Source organism: Oryctolagus cuniculus, chromosome 2 (genome assembly GCF_051225735.1).
Source record: "Oryctolagus cuniculus isolate XC-2025 breed Fujian yellow rabbit chromosome 2, ASM5122573v1, whole genome shotgun sequence".
Lineage (NCBI taxonomy): Eukaryota > Metazoa > Chordata > Mammalia > Lagomorpha > Leporidae > Oryctolagus > Oryctolagus cuniculus.
Genome location: NC_142868.1, coordinates 119,262,441 through 119,290,100, shown reverse-complemented (window position 1 = coordinate 119,290,100; position 27,660 = coordinate 119,262,441). Strand labels below are relative to the sequence as shown.

At 52.7% G+C, this 27,660-nt stretch overlaps 1 protein-coding gene across 7 annotated transcripts in view; it reads left to right on the top strand.

Moving 5' to 3' along the window:
• Positions 1–27,660, top strand: part of PAX8 (paired box 8) — a 58,360-nt gene that overhangs the window by 6,049 nt on the left and 24,651 nt on the right. For all 7 annotated transcript variants that reach the window (XM_051836593.3, XM_051836591.3, XM_051836585.3 and 4 more), the window contains exon 3: positions 26,540–26,705. In XM_051836593.3, coding sequence (XP_051692553.1) covers positions 26,540–26,705 — 166 coding nt within the window. The remainder of the gene's footprint in view (positions 1–26,539; positions 26,706–27,660) is intronic.

Here is a 27,660-nt window from a genome sequence, read left to right as displayed (position 1 = left end):
TCCGGGACTCACTCCTCTTTCTTCACTTGCAGTAACCACACTTTAGGTAGTTGGGGCTGGCAAGTGCTTGAGGGTTGCAGAAGCCCCTCCAGAGCATCCCCCTCCCCACCGCCTCCGTGGCCAGATGGGAACAAGAAGAGCAAATGCCTTTTTGAGCCACCAGCCAGAAGCCTCTTCATGGAAAGGTTTCTGTTTTAGACCCAGGATTCATGTCTCTGGGCTTTTCGTCGGTGGAGGGTCCTTCCCCAGCAATGGGTCTGGGTAGAAACCCCATCTCTTTATGAAGGTACATCCAAGGTCAAGGGGAGGGAAGTTCAGGACCTCCCCCCACCCCCGCCTGAGGTTAGTGGTTCCTGCTTCTGTGCCGGTTCTGCAGGATCCCCCACACCACAGCTCCGAATCCCATTTAAGATGCCCAGCGTAGGGGCACAAGTCAGCTCACTGCCCCTTCTACTTCACCAATGCTACATTTTTTAATCCAGAGAAAGAGAACTGATACCCAAGAGTTGAGCACACCTTGACACTTAGTGAGCTGTCAGGGCTGGCAGCTGGGACCGCGTCTCTGAGGACTGCTGCAGGTGTGAGGCTGTGCTGACAGCCGGCGTCCCCATCGGCTCTGACAGCTCTGCAAGGCAGCTGATGGTGTTGACACTTGAGGAAAAGGAAAGTGATGTCCAGAGAGGTTGATCTGACTCCAGTTCTCCTTCCACTGGCCTCACCAAAGTCCAGCTCATCGGAACTCCCTGCAGCAGTAGATGGAGGGACAACACCTGAGACCCCAGTGGAGACTCCAACCAGAACCCCTGCCACCCTTGTCAGAAGACACAAGTGCCTATACCAACAGCGACAGTCAGGGCCTTCAGCCTATCAGCTTGCCTTCCTCATCAAGGTCCCCAGCTCTGCAGAAATTAATTATATTATGTCTCCCTTTTAAGTACGGTTCTCGATCTTTCCATTTTTAAAAGATTTATTTATTTGAAAGGCAGAGAGTGAGAGAACAAGGAAGAGAAAGAGAAAGTTCTCACATCTGCTGGTTCACGCCCCAAACGGCCACAACACCGCAGGCTGTGCCAGGCTCAAGCTAGGAGATCCAGATCTCCCAGGTGGGTAGCAGGGACCCAAGGACGTGGGCTATCTTCTGCTGCTTGCTCAGGCTCATTAGCAGGGATCTGGATCAGAAGTAGAGCAGCCGGGACTCAAAGTGGCACCCGTATGAGATGCAGGCGTTGCAGGTGGCAGCTTAACCTGCTATGCCACAGCGCCAGCCCCATCTGTGAAGCAGGGGAGGTGGTCGCTGTCTGGGTGCCTCTCCTGGAGCTGCTGTGAGGAGAAGGGAGGTGGTTGACAGCCAGGCCAGGCAGAGGAAGGGGACCTTCTCTAACACAGTCTCCCAAGGCTGCCGCATCGTCATCTGCATCAGGAAAACGCAGCCACCTCGTGCATCTGGACAAGTTGAAGGCCCATGAGGAACTCACTTCCCTTCCTTGGCTTCTCAAATCACACTCAGCTTCCCTGCCTGGAACTGCTGCTGCCTGGGAGATGGACGATTTAGAGAATGGGATAGAAACAGCTTCCAAGGTACACTGTCAGGGTCAGTGCTGGGAGCCTCGCCCACGGGATGGGAGCAGTGGAGGTGCTGGCTGGCATCTGCCTGATTTAGGCTCATGCCCTCTGCTGCCTCCTTCACCCGCTCCTAGGCCCAGGACCAAAGCACCTGCTTCCCTGCAGGTTGTCCCACCAGCTAGAGAGGGGGCTCATTTTCTAAAAAAAAAAAAAAAATTCTTATTTCTTCCTCTGAGAGATAGAGAGAGCTCTCATCTATTGTCTCACTCTCCAAATGCCTACAGGAGGCTGGGCTGGGTAGGGCCAGAACTAGGAACTCCATCCGGGTCTCCCATGCTGGTGTGTGAAGTGGAGGCAGGCATAGAACCCAAGCACCCTGACGGTATATTAACTGCTAGGCCAAACTGCAGGCCCAAAGAGGTTTCATTTCAATGTTTTCACTTCCTCACATGGAGAGGGGCTACCACTCCCTTTCTGGGCTCGCCACACTTCTCGCATATAAACAACTCTGGTCTGGTTTAAGAAGACGAGAGAGGGAGACTGAGAAAGCAAAAGGGTTTCTTGCCAGCCTTCTTTTCACTCTTTCCTTTCTTCTTCTGTCCTCAGCCACCCTGCTCATTGGTTTTGTCTTTTTCACTTGTTTTCCTAAGTGGCCTTGCGGTGACCCGGGCAGTTAGTGCTAATTAGTCTGCTGGGACATATTGTCACTGTCAGGCCAGCATGGCAGAAACGTCCGGGAGCTGGTTGGGTAACACATCCAGGAGAGGAATGGCTTAATCTGCTGTCGTCATGGGATGTGTGTGTTTGCACACAGCCAGGGCCCTCTGTGTGTGCCGCATTTCTGATTCTTCAGCATCTCCGGGAGAATGGCAGAACTATTATTCTTGGGATAAACTCAGAGGCCGTGAGACGTCAAGAGGGTGAGGGGCTTCTGAAGCCACTGTGAAGCCAGGGCCATGTGGGGGCCTCCTCCACGCTGAGGCCTCTGCTTTGCAGGCAGCAGGAGAGGACTAAGCCTGGCAGGTGCTGTTCCTGACCCACTCCTTTCTGTTCGCTCCCTGTGTGACCTCAGCCAAGTTCACTCTCTCTCTGCCCTGGACGCTCCTCCTCTGGATCGAATGCAGGCATGCTGCCGGGCTTCCGGGAAGCAGAGGAGGAACAAGTGGTTTCCTCACCAGGCACACAGTGGATACCCAAGAACTTCTTCCCTGCTCCATCTGTTGGTCGCCTGGGAAGGGAGGCTCCAGGGCCCACTCCCCAGTGTTCCCTTGTCTTAGCATTTCCCGTGAAACTTGCCGTGAGTGACTTGAAACCTGGTGTTGAAGTTTTGTTCCGTTTAAAATTTAGGACAGGACTTTTACTAGTCCTCAAGGGCCAGATACCAGGCCCATCACACAAGGGTGCGGAGGTTAAATGAAGGGACCCACGGGAAGTGCTGGCTAAGACCCCTGAGGTCATTATCAGCTGTGACTGCAGCCCAATCTGAAAAGGGTTTCTTGTTTCATTTACCAGGAAATTCAGACCTAGGGGAAGCACTGGGCTTCTGATAGAATGGGCTGTCTGTGGACTACACATTGGCATCCAGAACATTCCAGGGCTTAGAACCGATCTTAGAGCTAAAAGGAGCTCCAGTGGGCATGCAGTTCTGCTGCACACACAGCTAAGACAGGCCCACAGGGAGTCTTGTGTTGGGTACTCGTCTTTAAGTGACACTGAAACATACATATATGTTTTAAAGTCCACCTTCTCTCTTCTGTCTCCCTCTGTCCATCTCTCCTGCTGTATCATAATCCAGTTAGGCATGACCACATACCCTGGTTGACATTTAAAGTCTCTGTGCTTAGCTGAGCTCTGTGTCTCTGACTTGAGCTCTGTTTTGCTCTGGTTCCAATGCTGAGGTTAGCTCTTGAACAGTGTCAGGATGGAGCTGGTGGCATGCGGTGCCCTCCTGCCACTCACTGAGGCCCAAGCAGTGAAGAGCACCTGCCTGTGACCCTGAATAGGAACAAGGAGGAGTATGGGGTTGGGGGCCAGAGAGGCACTGGAGTCCGGCCAGCAAGCAGCTGGGATCTGAGAGGCAGTGGTTTAATTGATTGAAGTGCCACCCCAGCCATGTCCAAGGCACGATGCCAGCCACGGTGGTGTTTGTGGCCAGGGTAGCTGATGTAAATGGCCAGGATTCTGAGCGGCACCTTCTCAGGGCAGGGAACAGGAGTCCTGTGACTCTCTCTCAAGAGGACAGATTTGCAGAGCTAGGGTAGGGATAATCAGATCAAAGAGTTGGGGACTGAGCACTGACAACCCAGTGGATGGGAGCACCCAAGGTCCCTGGTCTTGAACAACCAGGTAGATGCTGCTAACAGATACCGTTCATCTGGAGTCTGGCCTAGAGCACCCATCGTTCCAGAGAAGTGTAGCATCAGCCAGCTCCTTGGTGGCCTACACCGAGGCTGCATCCCAGGGCAGCCAGCCAGCTCCTGGCAAAATCGGGCAGAGGTACAGGTGCAAATTGCCATGGAGAGACATGCCCACCTCCGCCAAATCTGAACGCTTGCTGGGGACTTCCCATGCTCAAACCCCACACCTTCATAGATTGGCCAACTTTGTGGCACTGCCACACTCTGGGCCTCCCATCTCCCGACCGTGACACAGCCGTGGTCCTAAGACTCTCCTCTCCTCAGGGCCTGGCTGTACTGTGCTGGCTGGAAGGTGTCCATTGCCTGGGGAGATCTGAGACTCACGAGTGCATTGTGGCCCTGCCCACGCTGCTGTCCCTGGAAGGCACTCTGTGTACTGGGCAGTGTAGACACCATTGTCCATAGCTCTTTTGTTTGCAGATTGTTTTGCCTGTGTGTTCATCAATCTGCCCCAGGTAGGCCAGGGAACCTCTTTCCCCTTTGGTGACAGATAAAAGGCAGTGGGTTTTAGAACCAGCCACACTTGGCTTTGAACCCCCCCGCCCCGTCAAGTTCTCACAATGTGTACCCTCAGGAGCCCTTTACTTGTCATCCCAAGGCAGCTTCAATGTCACCTCCTCCTAATGTCTCCCAGGTTCCTTTGCCTCTGCTCGGGTCCCCAACGACCTCCTAGACCTGTATTTGCATGCTGTGTTTTACAGTCTACTTTCAGAAGATTTTAAAAAAAAGATTTATTTAATTTACTTGAAAGACAGAGTTACAAAGAGAAGTAGAGGCACACACACACACATACACACACACACACAGAGGTCTTCCACCTGCTGGTTCACTCCCCAAATGGCCACAATGGCCCAAGCTGAGCCAATATGAAGCCAGGAACAAGGAGCTTCTTCTAGGTCTCTTATGTGGGTGCAGGGCCTAAGCACTTGGGCCATCCTCCATTGCCTTCTCAGGCACATTAGCAAGGTGTTGGATTGGAAGTGGAGCGTCCAGGACTAGAACCAGCGCCCATATGGGATACCGGCGTTGTAGGAGGGGTCTTTAACCCGCTGTGCCACAGTGCTGACCCCTCAGAAGATTTTTTTTTTAAGATCTATTTATTCATTTGAAAGGCAGAGTTTTGAGAGAGAGAGAGAGAGAGAGAGAGAGAGAGAGGAGAAAGAGAGAGAGAGAGAGAGAATCTTCCATCCAGAGTGGTTGGGCCTGGGTCTGGGGTCTGGGTCCAAAGCCAGGAGCCAGGAGTGTCTTCTGGGTCTCCCTCATGGGTTCAGGGGCCCAAGCATTTGGGCCATCTTCTGCTGCTTTCCTATGTGTATTAGCAGGGAGCTGGATCAGAAACAGAGCAGCCAGGACTCAAACCAGCATTCTGATATGGGAGCAGCCAAGACACAAACTTGCACCCATATGGGATGCCAGTGCCGCAGGCGGTGGTTTAACCCACAAGCCATGATGCCATCCCCCCTTTCAGAAGATTTTTGTCCTTTGTCTGTGTGGCTGTAGCTACTTGAGTGCCTCAGAGGATGCACATGCCCAGGTTTGTCACACCAAATGGTCTACCTGGATTCAGAGTTGTTCAAGGCCAGCAGGAACTCACAGAGGAGGCCCTGTGGTCAGAGCAGGGCCTCCTCGTAACCAGGGCTCTCTCTGTGACCCTGTGTCACCTTCCAGAGCACAGCAAGGATACAGCGAGGGCTGTACCCCCAAGCCCAGGGGGTACTGGCTGTGGTCTGTGCTGAGCCAGCAGGACCTTGGGGAAAAAGAGAAGGGGCCTCCCTCATCTGCTGACAGGGACTGGGAAGCTCAGAGGGAACTGCCCAGACACACAAATACATACGTAGGCACCGCCACATATTGTCACAGATGCACATGGATGCACAACACTCACACCCCTACATGGAGACACTCATACTCACATAGGTGAGCACACAGGTACTCAGGATGCAAAATGTAAGGAGGCTTTCCATCCCCCACTCATGCAAGTGGCCCAGAAAGCCAAGTGCCTCCTTGAATCCTGTAGCCTGGTGCCTGGCCATCCTCATGATAGCCCCTTGTATATGATATACCTGTGCCCACATACTCACACACATACCCAGATATACCCACACCCAATTACACACCACGTGCACTCACAGACATACACAAGCACACAGACAGTTCTTACCCTATCACATGCATAAACATGCTAGAAGTAACCCTTTACAACATACATCCGTGTGCAGTCAACTATCCTAAGTCCAGGGGTGACAAAACAGAGAGCCAGACAAGCCCCTGCTCTTAAAGATTCCAAGACATGGGTGTGAAATTACAGGTGCACCCCCATGAGACCAGGTTGGGTGCACAATTGCTAGGAAGGAAGTGGTAACAGACGTCACAGGGAAAGTGGGGTCCAAGGTATCTGGGGAAACTGCTCTATGTTGTGGCTCTGTTTAAGCAGGAGGTCCCTGACCTATGACCTCCTCACCCCATTCTTGCAGTTTATGGTGTGAGGTCTGAGTACAGGAACACCAGTGTCCAGCCACGTTCCCCACTCGGGCCCCCAGCCCTTCCCTGAAATGGGGGACACGAGTCATCCTGGAGGCCTGCTCTGGGTCCAGCATTCCTCTGTGCAGACAAGGCCCAGGGTCAGTCACTTGCACATTTGGTCTCTGAGGTCCCGAGTGGCTCTTCCCAAATGGGGACAGAGTTACCAAGTGTGTGTGAGCAGCAGCAGTGGGACTCATCCATTCCAGAGGCTGGCCTCCTGGTCCCCTGGGGATGCAGCACTGAAAGCAAGTGGCTAAGGGCTGTCACAGGCGGCCCCTCTGCTCAGGCCACCAGAATACCCTAACAGTCTGCCCTCGCTTGGAATTCCACGCAACTCCACCAGCTAAGGCCCTCAGCCCTCACCCCACAGCATAATGCTCAGTAGGTCCCAGCTCATGCATGCGTTTGCTCACCAAAGCCTGAAGGCCAAAAGTTAAAAAAAAGTTGCATGGGTGTGCAACCCCAAGCCAGGTGCAGCTTCTTCTTCTATATTATTATTGCAAACAATAGGGCATTGTCACTCACATGTGTACATTTGATCAACCAATATTTGTATAACTTTGATAAATCAGTGATTTTCAAAGAGTGTTTCCTTGCAGGATGGGTAGAGGTATACTCATTGATACAATACAATGCAAACAACAGCGGCAGGAAAAAGTACACTTGTGGACAAGACACCTTCAAGTTGGAGGTGTGCATTGTTCTCATCCGTGGCCACTCCTTTGGCTTGCCCTTCGGATCTCTAGTCTGATCTCACAGTGTGTGGTGATTTTCACTATGCTGAGTTTGCTGGGTTTTGGTGCTCTATGCAGAATGGATGACCTTCCAGGGGCCCCGTGTCTGACAAGTGTTGACAGGAGGCTAGACTTGCCAACGTCCATGTAGCGGCCATAGCCCCCATTCCGTGAACTGACCTGCCTCTGTCCCTCGGCCAGAAGACACTCCTGGCATTCCCATCATGGAGAGATTTACAGTGTCGCCACTCCCAGAAAGAAGCCACCATGTGTATTGGTCACTTAAAGAACCCAGGTGCTTTGTGGCAAGGCAAGGACACAAACAGAAAAGGTGGGCTCTGGGGAGGAGTCTGTGGGTACTCAGCTTCCTTGGTGCACACCTGGAGCCATGCATAATGAGATCCCCCAGGGACCTTATCGCCCCCAAAGTTTCTCTCCCGGCCGCCAAGGCAATAATGATTTCTTTTGTCTCCTCAAGTACACAGACTTCTGGGTCCATCTCTGGACAGGTTTCTGGTCCCAGCCCTGCACTGTCCTGGGATGATCCTCTCTTTCTGATCCAGGTCTCTGCTAGGTGGTGCCCGTGGTACCTTGGGTTCTGCTACAGCTCCCAAGGAAGCATCCCGTGTCCCTTTGCTCTGAGTCCCCAGCCCTGCTCCCTGTGGCACCCAGAGGTGCCCCATGCAAATCTCTCACCACCCCGGGCATGGTCAATCATCCCCAGTGCTTTGACGCACACTCACACAGTCATGCATCTCCTGGCTGCACAGGACTCGACTTTCCAGTCCGGATCATCTCAAAGAGCATTATGACGTGACTTCTATTCAGTTTAATAAATAAACGCCCATGGAGGTGTTCAGTGCGGCAGACGTGGGGTCAGGCCGTGGGGTAGAGGGAACTAAGACTGTGCCTCTGCCCTCGTGCTGACATTCCTGAGAGAGCAGGGAGAGCAAGCTGCGCTTTTAACATCAGTGGAAGAGAGGAATGAAAGATGGACGCGTCCATCCAGAGGGACGCTGGACGCTGAGCAAGTGGGAGAGGGAGGCAAGTCGGGCTGTGACTGGGCAGGGGTGGCAGCCGGGCAGGGCCAGGACTGGACCTGGAGGAGGGACCAGCCTGGCCGGAGCCGTGGAGTCCTGGCAGGGTGGTCTCCTGTGAAGACGGCTGCAATGGGAAGATGCACGAGGTTCGTAGTGTTTGAGGAGCCTTGCTAAGGGGAAGCCAGCCTGCTGATTCTAATCTGCTGTCATGAAGACTGAGGAAAGTACATTTGTTTTACAAGATTTATTTATTGATTCGAAAGGCAGCGTGACAGAGAGAGAGAGGAAGAGACTGAGAGAGAAAGATCTTCCATCAGCTGGTTCACTCCCCAAATGGTAGCAAAGGCCAGAGCCGGGCCAGGCTGACGCCAGGAGCTCAGAACTCTGTCTGTGTCTCCATCCCGGGGGTCAGGGACCCAAGCACTTGGGCCATCTTCTGCTGCTTTCCCAGGTGCATTGGCAGGGAGCTGGCTCAGAAGCAGAGCAGCACTTTGATAGGGGGCGCCAGTGTCGCAAGCCGCGGCTGAACCTGCTGTGCGGCACTGGCACCGGCAGTCCACCGGTTGTGCCTGAAGCTCCCAGCCGCACCTGGCTTGACCTCACACTTGTGCTGCTGGCGGTATCCGTATCCTCAGCGCTCTCACAGGGCTGCAAGCCGACCGACACTCCCCATCGGCTCTGTGGTGTTTTTATTAAGTGGAACAGCCGTGGCAGCAATCTGTGATAGCCGGATTATTCACATTATCAAAATGTTCTGATTTCTTTCCTCTCCTGGCCGGGATCCAGAGAAACTTAGCCTGGTGATTTTCCAACATAAGCTTAGATTCCTGCTTGTACTTCCTTTTAATCCAATCATTAACAAACATTTTCAGGCAAACCACTGGCGCACAATCCGAGAAGACTCTATGCCACCTCCCTGGCCCTATTTGCCTCTATTTCCGTGTGCGGCCCACGTTCCAGCCAACTAGCCATTGTTTCCAAAACACACCAAGCACATTCCTCTCTCTTATCCATTCCATGCCAGCTGCCTGGAACAACGCCCCCACTCCCAGCCCCTCGAGAAACCTCTGTTCAAATCCCACCTCTCTCACAAGACTCCATTGGGCATGCCTCAACCTTTAGTGACTGTTCCACTGCACCTTGTGTGACTTCTCCCTGCAGCTATAGCATTTTTTAAAAAAGATTTACTTATTAATTTGAAAAGCAGAGAGGCTGGCACCGCGGCTCACTTGGCTAATCCTCCGCCTGCGGCTCTGGCACCCTGGGTTCTAGTCCCGGTTGGGGCGCCGGATTCTGTCCCGGTTGCTCCTCTTCCAGTCCAGCTCTCTGCTGTGGCCCGGGAGTGCAGTGGAGAATGGCCCAAGGGCTTGGGCCCTGCACCCGCATGGGAGACCAGGGGGAAGCACCTGGTTCCTGGCTTCGGATCGGCGCAGCACGCTGGCCATAGAGGCCATTGTGGGGTGAACCAAAGGAAGGAAGACCTTTCTCTCTCTCTCTCTATCTCTCTCTCTCTCTCTAACTCTGCCTGTCCAAAAAAAAAAAAAAAAAAAAAAAAAAAAAAGCAGAAAGAGAAAGAGAATCTTCCATCTGCTGGTTCACTCCCTAAATGGCCACAATGGCCAGCACTGAGCCAAGCTGAAGCCAGGAGCTTCTTCCCCATCTCCCGCTCACAGAAGTGGCAGGGTCCCAAGCACTTAGGCCATCTTTCTCTGCTTTTTCCCAGGTCATTAGCAGGGAGCCGGATAGGAAGTGGAGCAACTGGGACTTGAACCAGTGCCCATATGGGATGCTGACATCGCAGGTGGTGGCTTAACCCTCTGTGCCACAATGCCGGCCCTGCCCCTGCACCTGTTCTGCCTTCCTCCCTTGGCACTCAGTACCTATCACCAACAAAGGCCACCTAGCTTCTTAGGGTGATGTCCCACCTCTGAGCTCAGCAAGAGTAAGATCTCTTTATACCCGAGCACCTCACACAGGCTCTCACATAGGATGAGGGTGCTGCGAACATCTGTACTGGCAGTTTTTAGATAAACGAACTCTCAGATAACGTGTTCTATTGCTTCACGAGTTGATGCAACTTGTGCTTTGGAGTTCTGGGTGTGAAGTTTTACCGACATGAAGCTTGTCTGAGCCTTTCCCTTGATATTGATGTAATTACTCTTCTATTTTCTTTATAGTAAATAGCGAGTAGGGAACTAAGGAAAAAAGGAAATATGGCCTTTTAGGGACCCTGTGCAGCCGTGGAAGCTGGAGCTGCCCCCCGGGACAACTCCAGGTCCTGCAGGCATCTTCCTGGCACACAGGAGTCTGTGCTCAAAGGTAAGGGAACCAGGCCAGGCAGCAGCGGTGGGTGAAGCGGGAAACATGGGCAGGCCTGGGCAGTTCTGACCCCATGGGGGACCTTCCTATTGGATGAAGGGTGTCAGCTTGGCAGGGCGGTCGGTGAGGGTTAGTGTCAGAGCACCTGTGAGGTCCCCTCATAGGTGGCTGGGAATAAAATTCCAAGCAATGTGAACACATAGTAGGCATATACTAGGTGTTTCTTTTTCTTTCCTATAAATTTATTTTTCTTCATGTTTATGTGACATTCATACAGAGAGATCAGATTCAATGTAATTCACAGATGCATTTCTAAGAATATAATGAAATTCCTTTCTTCCTCTCTCTTTTTCCCCCTCTTTCTTTCTTTCATATTTTTAATTTGCATTATAAATACTTAACTGAAAAATCTTTTTCTTCTTTTTTCATCCCCAATCTTTCTCTCTCCTCCTTCCCCTCTCCCACCTTCTCCCTCCCTTCCATTCCTGTCCTTTTTTCTTTAGTTTTTGAGAAGTATTTCCCAAGTCTATTTCCAGTCCAGCACCACAAACTCCTGAGATTCTGTTAGCAAACGGAGTGCCCTGGAATCTGTGTCCTTCCCAGGCCTAGGGATTCTTTAGTAAGTCAATGTCATGGTTTGGATGTCGTTTGTCCCCCAAAGGTCCATGTGCTGGAAGCTTTAGTACCCAGGGTAATGGTATCGACAGGTGGGGAGACTTAGAGGGAGGTCCCTGGGCCACTGGGACATTGCCTTCACAAAGGATTAATGTCCATCTCTTGGCAGTGGGTTAGGTCTCACAAGACCAGGTCAGTTGCCACAAGGGTAGGTTGGTAGAGGGCAAGGGCACCCCACGTATTGGTTTCTTCTGCAAACGTCCCTCTCCGCTCTCCCATGCTCCGTGCACTGCTTTATGATGCATTGTGAGACCCTTGCCAGCTGTGGCTGCCCAAGCAAGGACTTGCCAGCCTCCAACATGAACCCCTGTTCCTTATGAAGCACCCAGACTTGGGTCTGTTGTGATAGGAAGAGAGAGCAGACTAAGACAATCAGCATTTGATTTAAGTCAGACTCCCAACGCCCACCCTCAGGGCCTTTCCATCTAGAGTCAGTCTCTGAAGCCAGCCCCTGGGGTCACGGGGTCATGAGCCCCTCCTCCCAAAGATTTTCTGTCTGGCTATGGGCAGGGGAGGGGCAGACTTGAGTAGTCTCAGGACTGCTCCCAAGTGGCTTAGCACAGCCCTTTAACCTTTCACTGCTGTCTCATCGTGGTGTTACCTAGAAAATGAGCCTCATCCCTGGGCAACCCGAGCCCAGCTGGTGGACACTGAGTTGAATTGAAGAATCCCTTACCTGATGGTGCTTTGAAGGTTAGGTGAGTGCATAGCCTCCTGAAGACTGGACCCAGGGTCAAGAAGTTGTTGAGAGCAGAAACCTAGGAGCCTTGTAGGTGAGGACTGGATCCAGGCCCAGCAGAGCACAAACAGTGGACACCTCTCTGCAGGCTTTGCTGTGCGGATCCATTGACATCCTTTCATTAAGGAAAAAAAATTGCCACATGATGGGAGGACTGAGCATGGAGACCAGGCCGGGGGCTCTGTAGGGAGGAAGTGATGTCGAGAAAAGCAGGTGCACATAGAGAGGACTGGCCTCTGCTTGCCTGACTGAGCCTGCCTTCTGCTGGAGGGTCACCCAGAGGGAGGCTGGAGGGGTAGCCAGACATTCTGGGAGAGGAGCCCACAGGGGCCCCGGCCTGCCTGCCATGACCGACTCACTGAACCCTGTTGGTCTACACCCTGATTTTCTGCAGTTGCCATATTTAAGCACCACAAACTTGGTGTTGTAAGCAGCGTTTGTCTCACTGTCCTAGAGGCCCACAGTGTCAGAGCAAGGTGTCAGCAGGGTTGCTTCCTTCTTGGGGCCATGGGGGACAATCTGTCTCAGGCTGTCTCCCAGCTTCTGGGAGCTTACAGGCGATCCTTGGCATGTCTCGGCTCATGGCAGCATGGCTGCAACCTTCGCATGCATCCTGTGTCTCTCTCTCTGTCCAGTCGTCCCAAGGACGTGGGCGTGATGGATCAGGGTCTGCCCTTACCTCTTCCTTTGACTTGGTCACCCCAATGATCCTGTTTTCCAACCAGATCCCATTCTGAGCGACTGTGGCCTTAGGACTTCAGCTTTTGAGGGACCACAATCCAACTCATAACGAATTGAGTGCTACGCGCCATTGGGTCAGCTCCCCACCCAGCCCTGATCCGACAACTGCTTGGGTTCTGAGTGACACCAGCCTCAGAAATCCCAGTTTGGGAGCCACAGAGACAGGCGGGGAAGCCAACGCCTGTCCTCCAAACCTTTCCTGGAGCTCTCACAGAGCAGGGGACTCTGCCTCCCTTTTTCATTTATAAGGGATTTCACCACAGTCAGCCAAGGTGCCCCCCGGAGCTCTCTCAGTCCCTCCCTTTGGGAGGTTCTGGCCTCTGTTCCCAGATCTGAATTGCGGATATCAGGACTGGGAGGATTATCTCCTTCCATCAGGCCAGATAAGGAAACTGAGGCACAGAGCATCACGGCCCCAGGTCTTCGAATAAGCTCAAGCCTGGCTCCCAACTCTCAGCACCCGGAGTCCCTGGCCTGAGCCCACAGCCTTCATGCCGGCCCCTCCCTCCCTCCCTCCCCTTTCCTCCTGCTGTGGTGCGTCCAGCCTCAGAGCGGATAATCCCTTTGCCGTGGTGCTGGGTTCTGGGGAGCTGGCTGTCGACAGGTGTGGAGACCACAGAGGCATGGCTTTGTCACAGATTTGGCTAGGTGCACTGCACTCAAGAAAGCGGTTCCTCTCTGTCTGTTCCTGCCTGTTCTGCTCCTCTGGATGGCCAGGCCCCGCTTCCAGCTCCTCCAGATCTTCGAGGGATCCAAGTCTCACACACACAGACACACATACACACACACACAGACACAGGCAGTTACAAGCAAACACACACACAGTCACAGCCACACAGAGACATATACCGTGACATTCATAGATAGACACATACAGTCACACAGAGACATGGATACTCAGGCAAACACATACACAGTCATATAGAGACATACAGTCAAGCACAGACACACACAGAGACACACACACACACAGTCACAGACAGTCACACAGAGACACCCGCAGTCGCATACAGGCAAACACATACACATAGAGTCACACAAACAGCATTTTTCTAACTGCACCTGTAATTCAGGGCAAAGCCTACTCTTCACAGCCAATCAGCTCTCAGTTAAGATCTCAGAAGCTAAAAATGCCAGAGCCGGAAACTGAGAGGTCATTTAGTTCCCCGTCTGGGTGAGTGAGCACAGGGTCCTCCTTCCTCTCCTCGCAGTGACTTTGTTCTGTCTGCCATCCCCTGTCTCCGGCCTCTCCTGCCCACAGCCTCCCCACCGCTGCAGACCTCAGCTCGCCTTTCCTCCCTGGGCCCTGCCCCCCCCCCCCACCTCTGCTTTCCTGTCCCCACTGGGGTCTTCCAGCCACCTCTCTATTTCCTTCTTTATCCTTCTCTGGGTGACTTTCAAGTCGGTGCCAACAGAGCCCGCACTTGTAGGATCAGAACTCTGAGCCTTGGGCCACAGCAGTCAGCACCACTCACAGGTGTACTCTCCAGTGTGCCTAGAGGGACACACACATCCACACAGACGTGCACATGCCCAGGCCCCACGGGTACCGCACAGGGCCGCTTGTGGGAAGGACAGAAGGAGACGGTGCTTTGAAAACCTTGCTGGGTCTGTAACACATCCGGAGGTGTTAACCCAAGCCTCTCAAGGGCAAGGGCTGATTTCTGCTCAGAAGAACCTCCACTCCCCCCACCACACACACCCTGGACTTCCAGTAGGCACAGAGTGGGTGCTTACTGAATTGAAATCTAATGAACTGAAAATTGCTTTAATGTTAGCCCACTCTTTAGAAAAACCATTAACAGCTCCAGGCCTCTGACCCCAGGAGGAGCCGAGGGTACCGCACTTCCAGTGACCCTGCAGGGAGGCCTGCGGTGGAGGTGGTCTCTGTTTGCAGCCCCTGTCCCGGAAGTTCATGTTTAATGGATGATTGAACACTTTCAGTTGATACCTACTGAGTGGATATACACTGGGCAATCAGAGGAGCTTTTTTCTGCATTTTTTTTTCATTTTTATTTTTATTATTTTTTGACAGGCAGAGTGGACAGTGAGAGAGAGAGACAGAGAGAAAGGTCTTCCTTTGCCGTTGGTTCACCCTCCAATGGCCGCCGCGGCTGGCGCACTGTGGCGGGCGCACAGTGCTGATCCGATGGCAGGAGCCAGGTGCTTATCCCGGTCTCCCATGGGGTGCAGGGCCCAAGCACTTGGGCCATCCTCCACTGCACTCCCTGGCCACAGCAGAGAGCTGGCCTGGAAGAGGGGCAACCGGAACAGAATCCAGGGACTAGAACCCGGTGTGCCGGCGCCGCAAGGAGGAGGATTAGCCTAGTGAGCCACGGTGCCGGCCAGGAGCTTTTTTCAAAATACAGACTTGGGGACGGCATGCCAAAGGACCAGTGGAGGCCAGAAGTTTCTGTGCTCACTGTGCAGCTGGAGTCGCAAGCACTGCTCGTGCCATCAGAAGCCGTGCTGTCCTGCCCTCGGGGAGCTTGGTGTCCAGGAGCAGGCCTGAGTGGTCAAACACAGAGAGCGAACTGTGCACGGGGGAGGGTGCAGGAGCAGAAGGGGAAGTTCCCGAGTCTCGCTCCTGAGACACTGCTCCTTTGGGGACCGAAAAGGCCAGAGTGCAGGGTGAGGCTTGGCCAGCCCCGTGCCACATCCACAGAGAACTCACCTCTGTAGGAAGGTGAGGGAGTATGCTTCCTGCCTGGGCACTGCGCCCAGCCTTACTCACAGGGAGAAGGTGGCCCATCTGCTGTTTGGTCCCCTGAGACAGGATGGATGAAAGCTTGCAGAAATTGCCAGAAACAGTTATGGGAACCCCAAAGACCACCCTACCCAGAAAACCCCTGACCTCGGTGACCATCAGGCTCAGGGCAGCCCCTGTGCTCCTGAGACCTCCAGACTGGCCCTAGGGAAAGGCAAGGCCTCAGGACAAGCAGTCTCTTTAGTAAGGAGCTTAGAGGTCAACTGGTGTTTTCAGCAGCTCTGTCTCTGGAAATTTCACACTGGGACCCTTCCTGGAGGGAGGTGACAGGGTTAATCTAAGGGCTGGGGGAGGCGGAGAAAGGCCTGGAAACCACACAGTGAAGCCAGCCAGATGAATAGAGGAAGAGAGAGGGGGGTAGACCATTAGGAAGACAAAGAGAAAATCATGCTGGAGCAATAGAAAGGGAAATCTAATATCAACTAGGGAAAAATAAATGGAGATTAGGGCAAACAAATTAGCTTTAATGGGTTCAATGCTAATACAAGAATAACAGCAGAGCTGCGAATGCCTTTGAGGGGAAGATGGGATAAAGAACCTGAGCAGTCATGCAGGCGATAAAGATGATGCAGGGAAGAGGGATGGCCAAGGGAGCCGGGAGGAGGGAGGGAGAAGGGAAGTCTGGGCAGGTGAGTGTGTGGGGTCCGGAAGGGCCCAGAGCAGGGAAGGAGCTGAGAACTCACCAGAATTGTGGGGGATGGGTGGTGGGGGAGGGGGCTCGGAGATGCAGGGGTGCAGTCAGCAAGGGGTAGAAATAAAAGAAATCAAAGCCAGGGGAAGAGACGTAGGATAGAGGAGCAAAAGCCCAGAGCAGGAAAGGAAAGACAGGGAAGACAGTAGTAGAGATTGATGTGAACAAAGAGTGCAGGAGAACAAACCAATGTGGAAGACTCAGGAAAATGCAAAGGAATTGGGTTTGCAGAGACTTCAGCTTGAGGCTCCCTTCTGCCCCTGTGTAGTGCTGCAGCCCTGGGCAAGTTACCCAGGGCTCTGCTCCTCATCTCCTCAGAGCTGCAGAATGGGAGAATGCACTTCCTACCTCGAAGGGGAGTTGCATGGAAGGGTGCATTTGTAGTGCTCAACAGGGCTGAGGAATAAATACATTCCGAATTGCTGGCTAGAGTTGTCCCTGAGCACGGACCAATTTGGGAGAGCAGTTGGATACTGAAGATGGCCCTACCTCCTTCCATTCCTTCCTTTTCTTGGAGGTTCAATCTTGCCGAAATACCAGTCAAGTTTGGCTCTTTCCCTACTGTGGTGTAATTCAAACAAACTCTTTATCCATCCTTTGTCTCCCTCCCTCTGCCCCTTCCCAACCCTCTCTCCGGAACTAGGCCTTCCTGCCACTGCCATCCTCTGGGTTGATCTCAGGCAAGAGCATCCAGGGAAAATGAACACCTTGTCCTATTGGGGTCCCTCTTAGATCTGTCAGAGCTTCAGGGTGTAGGAGACTGAGAGCTGCAGTTGGCCCCGTGACCTCATGTCCTAGAAGTCCTGGAAGAGCATAGAGGCCCTGCCAGGGAACAGGCCATGAAACCACACTGACAAGAACAAGACCAAGAATCACTGAACAGCCACCAAGACAAGGGTTCCAGGAGGGGAAAGAAGGAGCTGGAATTACTTTCTCCCCTCAGGGCATCCCAGAACCTTTCTCTTTTCTAGTCACTAAGGATTTTGGAAAAGTGAGAGCAGATAATGTTCCAGGCCAGGAGAGGGCCAGCTGGGATGGCAACGCTTTGCCACTTGCTAAGAAATAATTTAATTAATTGGAAACCATTGCAAAAAGTCTCTTGACACCCCCCCCCCAATACTCCTGGATCCTGGAGCAGTGTCTAGCATGGGGATAGTGGTGGTCAGGGTGGTTGTGATAATGATGGACATCTGTGGAGGGGCTGCTAAGACCCAGGCCCTGTGCAGGGTGCCCAGCCTGCCTCGTGTTACTTAGATCATGCAACACACCTGGGAGGAAAGGCAGAGGGAGGTAGCGTTTGTGCCAAGATGAGAAGTTAGCCAAGGTGGAACAAGGTTTTCCAACCTCTACCATTTGCAGCTTCAGAATGAAAATCAATGAATCCATGCACCTCAGACACTCACTAGGGCAAGAAGATAGGTTTGGAAGCTGGTTTCCATGAGGGACTGAGATATAGGCCAGCTGGAAGGTAGTAGAAAGTTGGAGGATGCTGGAGGGACTTTCTTCCTCTTTGGTCAGCACTGCCTCAGCATCAGCGGTCAACCAGACAGTGTTGTCACCTGGGAGGGCCCAGGCCCAGCTCCCTGAGCCCTCCATGTTCTAATGCTCTGGCCCTAGGGACAGTGGCTGCTCCCTGTGGTTTCTGCAGCTTGAGTATCTCTTATCTGAAATCCTTGGAACCAAAAGCACTTCAAATTGGGGATTTTTTTTCGGGTTTTTCAATATTTGCATCTCCCTAATGAGATGCCTTGGAGGTGGAACCCAAGTCTAAACATGAAGCTCACTTGTGTTCCGTATTTACTGTATCCACTTAACTCGACGGTGATTTTATACAGTGATCTTGGTGTGCCTGCATCAGGAGAGCAGGTGTGGAATTTTCCACTTGTAGCCTTATGCTGGTGCTCAAAAGAATTTCAGATTTTGGGGCATTGCAAAAGTGAGATTTTTGTAATAGGGTTGTTCAACTTGTATCTCAGGCTTCCTTCAGTTCTCTGTGGTCTTACAGTCGTCCAACGCCCAGGAAAGGAATCCCTTATATTAAAGCTCCTCTGTTGAAATACCCAGGAGCAGGTTTCTCTCTTCTGACCAGGCCCTGACTGAAACGTGCTTGATGCCAGGGAGGTCTCAGCAAACAGGATTCCAGGAGTGGATTGGTCCTGCCCTTGGCCTTGAAGGCAGCCAAGTGTTCTCAGAAGCTTTGAGCTTGTTGGCCATGAGAACAGAGAACCAGTTTCTGTTTTTACCACCTGGACCCCAGTGTACAGAAAAGAGAACTTCTCTAGTTGGTCTGGAATGTCTGAGTTCTCAGGAGGGTTAGCTTCTGCTGCTAACCCCTGTCTACCCTAACTTGAGCTGTCTCATAGTTCTTTCCCTCCATGCTTGTTGAACTCTCCCAAGAGAGCTGTAAACCCCACGAGGACAGGGTCTATGCAAGTCGTCTCAATCATTCTCCTTAGAGCCTCCATGGGCAGGGTTAGCAGAAAAGCCCACAGCCCTGAGTTAGTGACAGTTTCCTCATTGTTGTAATGTGGTAGCAGCAGTGCTCATCTCACAGAGTGCACCTGCAGAACCAGCGCTGCAGTGTGTGAACATACTGCCATAGTCAACGTAAAGCTTCTCACAGAAGCTGAGCCTGGGCCACTAACACACTGTGTGGGCCAGCAGTTAAGATGCCTGCATCGCATATCAGAGGCCTTGGGTTTGAGTCCTGTCTCTGGCTCCTGAGTCCAGCCTCCTGCTCATGCCGCTCCTGAGAGGCAACCGGTGATGGCTCAAGTAGTTAGACTCTTGCAGCCTACATGGGACACCCAGATTGAGTTACTCCCAGCCTTGGCCCAACCCAACCTGGGCCATTTTGAGCATTTGAAGAGTGAACGAGCAGATAGCAGATGGGAGAGTGCTCTTATTCTACACACACACACACACACACACACTCTTATTTTCCTTCCCCTCCAATTAAAAAACAAACAAACAAACTGTGCAAGCCTGGCCAGCACTCACACATTCAATGACAATGTCAAAGCCTTGACGTCAAACCAACAGGAAGGCCTCTGCACTCATCCCAGGCTCCTTCAGAGACAGGTGAACTCTTTTCCAAGGTTATGATAGTTATACCTCTGTCTTTAAACAAATCAAGTCTAAAGCATGTGTCTGTGGAGGCCAGAATTCTGTCTAGGGCAAAAAATGTGTGGGCTTCACTAAATGAGATTTGCATCTTCCCTCCCTTCTGATGATCAACCAATAAGAATTTTTTAAAAGATTTATTTATTTACTTGAAAGTCAAAGTTACAGAAGGAGAGGCAGAGAGAGAGAGAGAGAGAGAGAGAGAGAGAGAGGTCTTCCATCTGCTGGTTCACTCCCCAATTGGTCTCAATGGCTGGAGCTGAGCCAATCTGAAGCCAGGAGCCTGGAGCTTCTTCTGGGTCTCCCACGCCGCTGCAGGGGCCCAAGGACTTGGGCCATCTTCTACTGCTTTCCCAGGCCATAGCAGAAAGCTGGATTGGAAGTGGAGTAGCCAGGACTTGAACCGGTGCCCATATGGGATGCCGGCACTGCAGGCGCGACTCTACCGGCTACGCCACAGCATGGCCCTGAAAAGCATTGTTAAGTATCACTGTGTACCCAACACTGCAATAGATAATAGGGTTTCAAAGAAACCTGTCATCCCTCAAGGGACAACCTATGCAGCAGGATACAGCCAGTAAACAGACATTCATACTCATATTCTGCTACATGTAGTGGAAGAGATGATACCTTAGCTTGCTTTAAAAAAAAAAAAAAAAAAAAGACCCAGTGAAAGCAGGCATGAGAAGTGAAAGGAAACTTCCTGTGGGAGAGAGCTTCCTGAACTGACACTTCAGGTTTGAGTACAAATCAACCAGGAGAAGGTGTGGAAAGAGGTCTTGCTGGTGCACGGAGAACAGCACCCGCAAGGATGCAGGCCAGGATGCAGATGCTGTGAAAGAATAGCAGTTCCATGTTGCAGGAGCATCAGGTCCAAGGCTCAGACAGGCAGGAAGTGAAGCTAGAGAGCTAAGCCAAGGTCAGGTTGGGGTGGGCATTGTTCACCAGCTTCAGTAGCTTGGGCTTCATCATGAAGGCAATGGTGCTATGCCCAGGGAAGGAGTCATAAACAGCAGTGACGTGGCCAGACTTGAGTTCAGATGTGTTGCTCTCCAGCTGTGCAGTAAAGGGTGCTATGTGCAAGCTTGAATGTGGAAACTGATGAGTTAACTCCAACTTGCCTCTCACTCAGATTATCCGTCACCTAGAGAAATCATCCCTGATTAACCTGAACTAATTCCGCCTCTCACTTTCAGCCCTGCCATTCTCTACACTACACCCTGTTGTGTCCTTGCTACTTATCTCAACTAGTAATTACACATTTATTTGGGTGCTTACTATGTAAATATGTACCTATCCCTAGGCTGCCTGTCCCTAGACTGGAAGCTCCCTGAGGTTAGGGATCAATTCTATGTAATTGGTTCTATTAAAGTGCTTGGTACATGGTAGGTGTATAAAGTATATACTGAATGGATAAATGAACATCTGGATGTTTGAATACTGAGGACAACTAGTACATTACTGATTAGGTAAATATTTAGTGAATATCATACATGGAAAAAATGGAGATGCTAAAGGCTAACAGTTAATTCATGTGACATATATTTATTGAAACTCAAATATAATTTATTTATTTAATTAATTTAAAAGGCAGAAATACACAGAGAGACAGAGACACAGAGAAATCTACTTTCCGCTGATTCACTCCCCAAATGCCCGTTAACAGCCAGGGCTGGGCCTGGCCGAAGCTGGGAGCCAAGAATTGAATCCAGGTCTCCCATGTGGGTACCCAGGACCTAACTACTTGAGCCATTACCAGCTGCCTCCCAGTGTGAGCATCGGCAGGAAGCTGGAATGGATGCAAAGGACCATACATTTAAAATGCAGACCTACAAATGCAATTAATCTACAATAGCTTCTGAGCCACCCCAGACCCTGTAAAACACAGCGTCCCACCCCCACCCCCCATCAGTGTGACTGCTTTTGAGAAGGCTGGCTAAAAAGGGGAAGAAAGAGTCTCAGAATCAAGGGAAGAACCTTTTTTTCTTTTTCTACCTTTCTTCTTGCCTGCCCTCCCTCCCTCCCTCTCTCTCTCCCTCTCCCTCCCCCACCCCCCTCCCCGCCCCTCCAGGGGAGGGCTGAGGAGGCTTCACAGAGGAATGCCTGTAGGGGAAGGACCTACTGGAAAAGAAGAGGGGAACAATATAAGAGAAATGAGAAGGTCCTCTAGAGAGTAGGGCTCCAACACAGGTGGAAAGATAAAGATCCGTGAGAGATGTAAATAGCGGCTTTACCCAGCTACTGTCTGACTTCCCCAGTTGCTTGTAGGAGGACAAGTGTAAGGCACAGAGATACCAAGGGTCACACAGCAATGTGGGAGCATAACAGGTGCAGAATGCTGCCTTACACATGCCAGCCTCCTGGGTCCTGCTCCCAGAGTCTCATGTGTCCAGGTAACCCATGATCTCACGGGTGCTCTCATGATCCCATGTGTCAACTTGGGACACTGGGATCTCACAGACGTAGGACACTTTCTTTAGGAGCAGCTCAATTCAAATTCTGGTCTTTATTCCAGAAAGTTCTGGTCTTTACTTTAAGCCGAGGGTAGCAGCTGAGGGGCTGCAGAGGGAGCAGGTGCCTCGGGGAGCAGCAGCAACATCGGGCTGAGATCATCAGAGACTGATCCACATTGGCAAGCCCGCCCCTGCAGGGAAGGGGAGCAGGCCCACCATGATTTGAAGGGTGCTCCACAGCAACCTCCACACCTCTTCCCCAAGGCCTGTCAAGGCTCAGACTCCCACTTGACGCTCTTTGGAGCGAAAGCAAAATCTCTTGGTAGTTAAATGGAAATTTTTGCAGAACACATCGAACCATTGCCCCTTTAGGAGTGAGCAGAGCTGTGAAGGAGCAGATAGAAGGAAAAAACAGAAAGCACTGGAACTGGGGTCCCTTCGCAGGGAATTCTGGGAATTTGTGCAATGGCCAGCACAATGGCAAACATGTTTCCATCATGTGTATACACAGAAGCGCTAATTAACCTTTGTGTCTGGTGCTGAGTGGACAAAGGCAAGGTGTCTGCCCTTGAGTGACTGTTGAAGGAAGCAGAATGGATGGAGCTGCTGTCCAGGGCAGTCAGGGCTCTGATGGACCCTGGTGCCAAGGGTGACCGGGCGCGTGTAACTCGAGTTCTCCAAGGGGTGAAGAAATTACCAAGGAAAGTCCTGGGACCAACCACAATCGTTACTGTTCCAGAGGATGGCTTTCTGGGAGGCAGGCTAGAGCTTTGTGGAGCTCCAAGTCTCTCTACTGTGAGATGCGTCCTTTCTCACCCTCCAGGCAAGCTTCCATTTTCTCGTCTGAGTATCTTCACACTCAGGACCTGCTTGCATCCGGCCAGGAGGTCTCGTCCTCCCCCTCCATGCCCACCCTGTCCCACCCACCACCCTCCACACTTGCAAAGGGCCCTTACCTAGGAAGCTTCAAACCTCTTCCTGGTTCACACCTTCCCCCACCTCCTACCCAACCAGGGGGCTCCTGCTCCTTGCTGGCTTGCGGCCTCAGGCCCACCCCATCCGCAGCAGCATGGACAGGTGGTCAGCACAGTGGGCACCTGGCCCTGTCCAGGACAGGAAGGAAGGCTGCACCCACCTCTGGGCACTTGGTGGTGACTCACCCGGAGGAATCCACTCCCCCACACCGGACACAGGGAAGACAAAAGTCCTTCCATTGCAGGGGGTGAGCTTAAGCATCAGACCACAAGGCCTATCCCCACCTGCGGCCTGCCTGCTCTCTCCAGGGCCTCCTCTCTGTCTTTATGCATGGATGTCCTTCCTGTATAAACTTCTTCACCTGGCCCCCTAGTGAACTTCTTTTGGTTGCTTACGGACACCCAGGCACCTGCTCTTACCTCGTTCAGAGGACTTCTCCCTTCACACGGGGATTCCCAGTGCATCTGACTGCACCCTCAAACGCGATCAAGCTCCTGCAGTGCCAGGCTTCTTGTCTTGACCGAGGTTGGCTACTGTGTGCTGAGCTGAAGAAATGAAAACCACAGTGTAGATGCAGTTACTATCCTTAGGAGAAGCTGGAGGAGGGGGAATGCAAGGAGCTGTTCTTTGACATTCCCTTGACTGGCCGTTGCCCAGCCTAAATCTGTGGTTCTCCACGTGTGGGCCCGGACTGGCAGGATTAGTACCACCGGGAAACACACATCCTGGTCCCATCCCAGACCTACTGATTCAGACACCCCGGCACTCGGCTCGGCTGACTGTTTCCACCACCTCCCCACCCCCAGGGATTCTGATGCTTGCTCAAGTTTGAGAAACACTTGGTCCTAGCGCCAAGCTTGGGCCATAGCATTCAACCATGTGAACATGAAAAATGAAGAAAACTCCGCTTTCATAGGAATACTCTCAGCTGCCCAAACACTTCTCCATCCTCAGCCCCTGTCTCCTTTGAACCGCAGGTGTTAGAGGTCAGCCACAGGTACCAAGATAAGGTTGGTTTTTTTTTTTTTTGTTTTTTTTTTGTTTGTTTGTTTGTTTTTTTGACAGGTAGAGTGGACAGTGAGAGAGAGACAGAGAGAAAGGTCTTCCTTTGCCGTTGGTTCACCCCCCAATGGCTGCTGCGGCCGGCGCACCACGCTGATCCAAAGCCAGGAGCCAGGTACTTCCCCTGGTCTCCCATGCGGGTGCAGGGCCCAAGGACTTGGGCCATCCTCCACTGCACTCCCAGGCCACAGCAGAGAGCTGGACAGGAAGAGGAGCAACCAGGACAGAATCCGGCACCCTGACTGGGGCTAGAACCCGGTGTGCTGGCGCTGCAGGTGGAGGATTAGCCTAGTGAGCCATGGCGCTGGCCCCAAGAAAAGTTTTGTTAAGCTCCACTCAACAGATAGAAATACTCTGGTTAAAAAAAAGAAAAAAAAAATTCACATGATAAGCTTAAAGCAGGCTGAGTGAAGGCAGGAATCTGGCCTAGGGCTCTCTCCACAAAGTCATTCAGAAGCCAGTGAAATCAAATAAAGCCCCAGAGGTTTCGTAGTTAAGGGGCCAGAAATGTAAATACCACTTTACTCACATGAGGATGTTGGCTGATGAGGTAAATGTTCTTTCCGGAAAGCTCTCCCAGGGTTTGGGTTCCTAAGGGTCCTGACTCAGCTCGTCAGGATGATTTAGGACAATGGAGAGCACAATATTTTTTAACAGGCACAATGACCAAATCACACCACCCCAAAACGTCATGATTGTTTTAAACCCCAGCCTTGCTAGAGGTTAGAAACTCCTGCCTGTCGAAAACCTCGCTTCCAGATATGGAGGTCCTAGCACAATACCCACGCCTGGGGGCGGGGCGGGGGGGGGCACTCCACAACGAAAGTTCTAGAAAATGGGGACAAAATGGGGCTGTGCAAGGCCTTTCCGTGTTTGGGTGGCTGTCTGGCGCCCCCTTGTGTTCAGGGCCCAAACCAGAAGGAGCTGGAAGGCAACCATGAGGGAGCGTAGGGGCAAATGCCTGCACCCTTTGTCCAGGAATGGCAGGGTGGCCAGTGAGGAGCCAGCTGGCTGCATCTGGGGAAGCACTCACTGGGGCAGTTTGCCTGGAACTGGGCAGGTGGAAGCTGTGCCCCAGCCCAGATGCCTCCAGCTGGAGGGTGGATCGTCCTGTCCCTCACGCTGGCATTTGGCCAGCAGGCTTCTCCTCTTGACTTACTGCCCAGGACAGAGGCTTATGGCCTCTCCCACCCCCTTTTTAAGGGAAATCAACTGTTCTACTGAAGACAGCTTGGGCCTCCAAGGAGACATTGCAAGGCAGTTCTGAATGTGCTAAGTCGGTGGGTGGTAATGGGCACTGTGTGCCCACAAAGGCACTTCCCGCCCTGGACCATAAATAGTCTTAACTGGCTTACACAGAAGGCCTGGGGTTGGCGCTCCCTTCTTGCCTGCCAGTCCCCTCGGAGTTCCACTCTCAGGGCTCCGCCCTCCCTACCAGGGCCACACATGGCATCTTCAGGGCAAGGCTGCAAAGCCACTCCCAAGAGTCCAAGGCCAGCTCTCACCCCAGGAAGCATCCTTGACTGAGCCCTAAACTTTGGCTGGATCCTGGCTCCTCCCTGGATCTGCTGAGTCATCCAAGCCATAGAAACCATTTTCCTAGTAGGAAAAGGGCTGTACGAGCCTTGAGATCAGCGCACTGTGAATCCACTGTGAATCCCTGGGCATGCTGGGAAAGTGAACAGATGAGTGCCTTCTTGCCTCTAAGCCTTCGCAGTGCTGTTGGCACCACCTGGAACAGTCTTCTCTCTTCTCTGTCCTACTTAGGCCCCTCTTCGTCTTCCAGCAGAGCTGAGACTTCTCCAAGAAGTCTGCGGTTCCTGGAGCAAGCACCCTGCACTGGCTCCCATACTCCCAGGCCTGGTCCCAGGGATGTTAATCGGCTGTTTGCTGGGGACGGGGTGGGGGTGGGGGGCGCTGTAACAAACCTCACGAGACAAGGGCAAGGACTGAGTCTTCCTCTCTCACCTCGGCCTCTGCAGGACCCGGCACCTATGTAGTGTGGGTAAATGGACTCGGAAGGAAACAGGCTGAGTCCTCGGACAGGGGCTAAGTGAAGAAAGCGGCTAAGGAAACAGGCGCAGCTCTGGCAGCCAGCCAAGTGGGTCCTGGAACTCACGGGAGCCCTGCGGCCTCTGCCGGCCGTTTTTAGCACTCTGGCCTGTTGGGGAGAGAAAGCAGGGCCTTGGGGTCACTCTGGCCAGGGGCGCACTAGCGGGGCTCAGCTCACTCGGCCCCAACTGAACCAGGGAGGCTCTGCTTTTGTGCTTTGTGCTTTTGTTTCTCAATGTGGTTGTGTTTAGAAGCCACGTTTATAAGAGGAGAAAGAGAAATACAACAAGCCCAGATTTCACCCCGTGCCCGTATTTCCCAGCAAAAGAAGGGCAGCCCTGGGGGCTGGGGGCTCCTCCACTCCTTGCACACTTTGCAGGCAGCGGGAAGGAAAGAAGGGGATTTGGAGTAAAGGAGAGACTCTGAAGAGCACAGTGCACAACATGTCCTTCAGAAGTCATCACATGGTGGGGGGGACTGTGAGCATCATGTGCCACCCATGCCTGCCTTCCTGGGAGCTGGGAAGTTGTGGGGAGGGGTGCAGAGGGAGCTCCCGAGGGCCAGGCCACGGGAGTTCACGGTCACAGCCAGTCACACACACTCATGGCTGATCGTTACCCAGCCTCCCTGCCCGGTTCTGACACCTGCAAATCCTGTCTCCTTAGGCCACGGAGGGCTGAACCAGCTGGGAGGGGCCTTCGTGAATGGCAGACCCCTGCCGGAAGTGGTCCGCCAACGCATCGTAGACCTGGCCCACCAGGGCGTGAGGCCCTGCGACATCTCTCGCCAGCTCCGCGTCAGCCATGGCTGTGTCAGCAAGATCCTTGGCAGGTAAGCACGAAATTCACCCCACTGCCTGGGCAGGGCTGGTCCTCTGCAGCCCAGCTCATGGCCACCAGAGACCCATGCCCAGTGTCCAGCTGTGGCCTCAGGACCCGAGCACGGTGTGGAGGTGCTTCTGAGCTTCTCCCCATAGCCAACATCCGTCTGTTGTCCCGTTGCCCTTTCTTCCTTCTTGGTCCATGTCTTCTCGCCTTGGTTTCTCCCTCTGCGCTGGGTCTCGTTTGCTGTAGGCTCCTCTGCTCCTGAGGCAGGAGCATCTTCTGCAGAGCCCTGGCTCTGTGGAGGCCCAGGGCAGTGCTTCCCCTAGGGAAGGGACACAAGGTCAGGGCTGGCTCCCCAGGTCACAGCCCTGGGAAGGGCAACTCCTGGAGCACCTGCAACAGAAACGCAAGGGTTGTTTGATGAGATGCAGATTCCCAGGCTCCTGTTCCGCCATCATTAACGTGGCCTCTTTGGGAGCCAGGCCCAGATACTGTGATGCTACTGAGATGACCAGGCAATGCTGCTGAACAATAAAGACTGACAGCCACCATCTGTACGATCCCAGTGTAGCAGTTCACAGCACTCGTCTTTCCTGGGGAGTAAGCAGTATCTAGGCTCCAACCTGGGCCGATTACATCAGGATCTTAGGAGAATGGAACCCTGTTTCGGTATGTAAGGATATTTTTTTTTAGAAAAGGAAATCCACAGAGGGGCAGGTGTCTGGCCTGGCACCATCATTCCACACTGGGGAGCTTGAGTTCAAGTCCAGGTTCCACTCCCAACTCCAGCTTCCTGCTGTTGCTCATCCTGTTTAATAACGGGTGATGGTTCAAATAGGTGGGTCCCTGCCATCCATGTGGGAGACCTGGAGGGAACTCCTGGCTTTGGTTTGGTCCAGTCCCAGCTATTGCAGGCATCTGGGGAGTCAACTGGCAGATGCACTGCCCTCCCCTACCCCTGC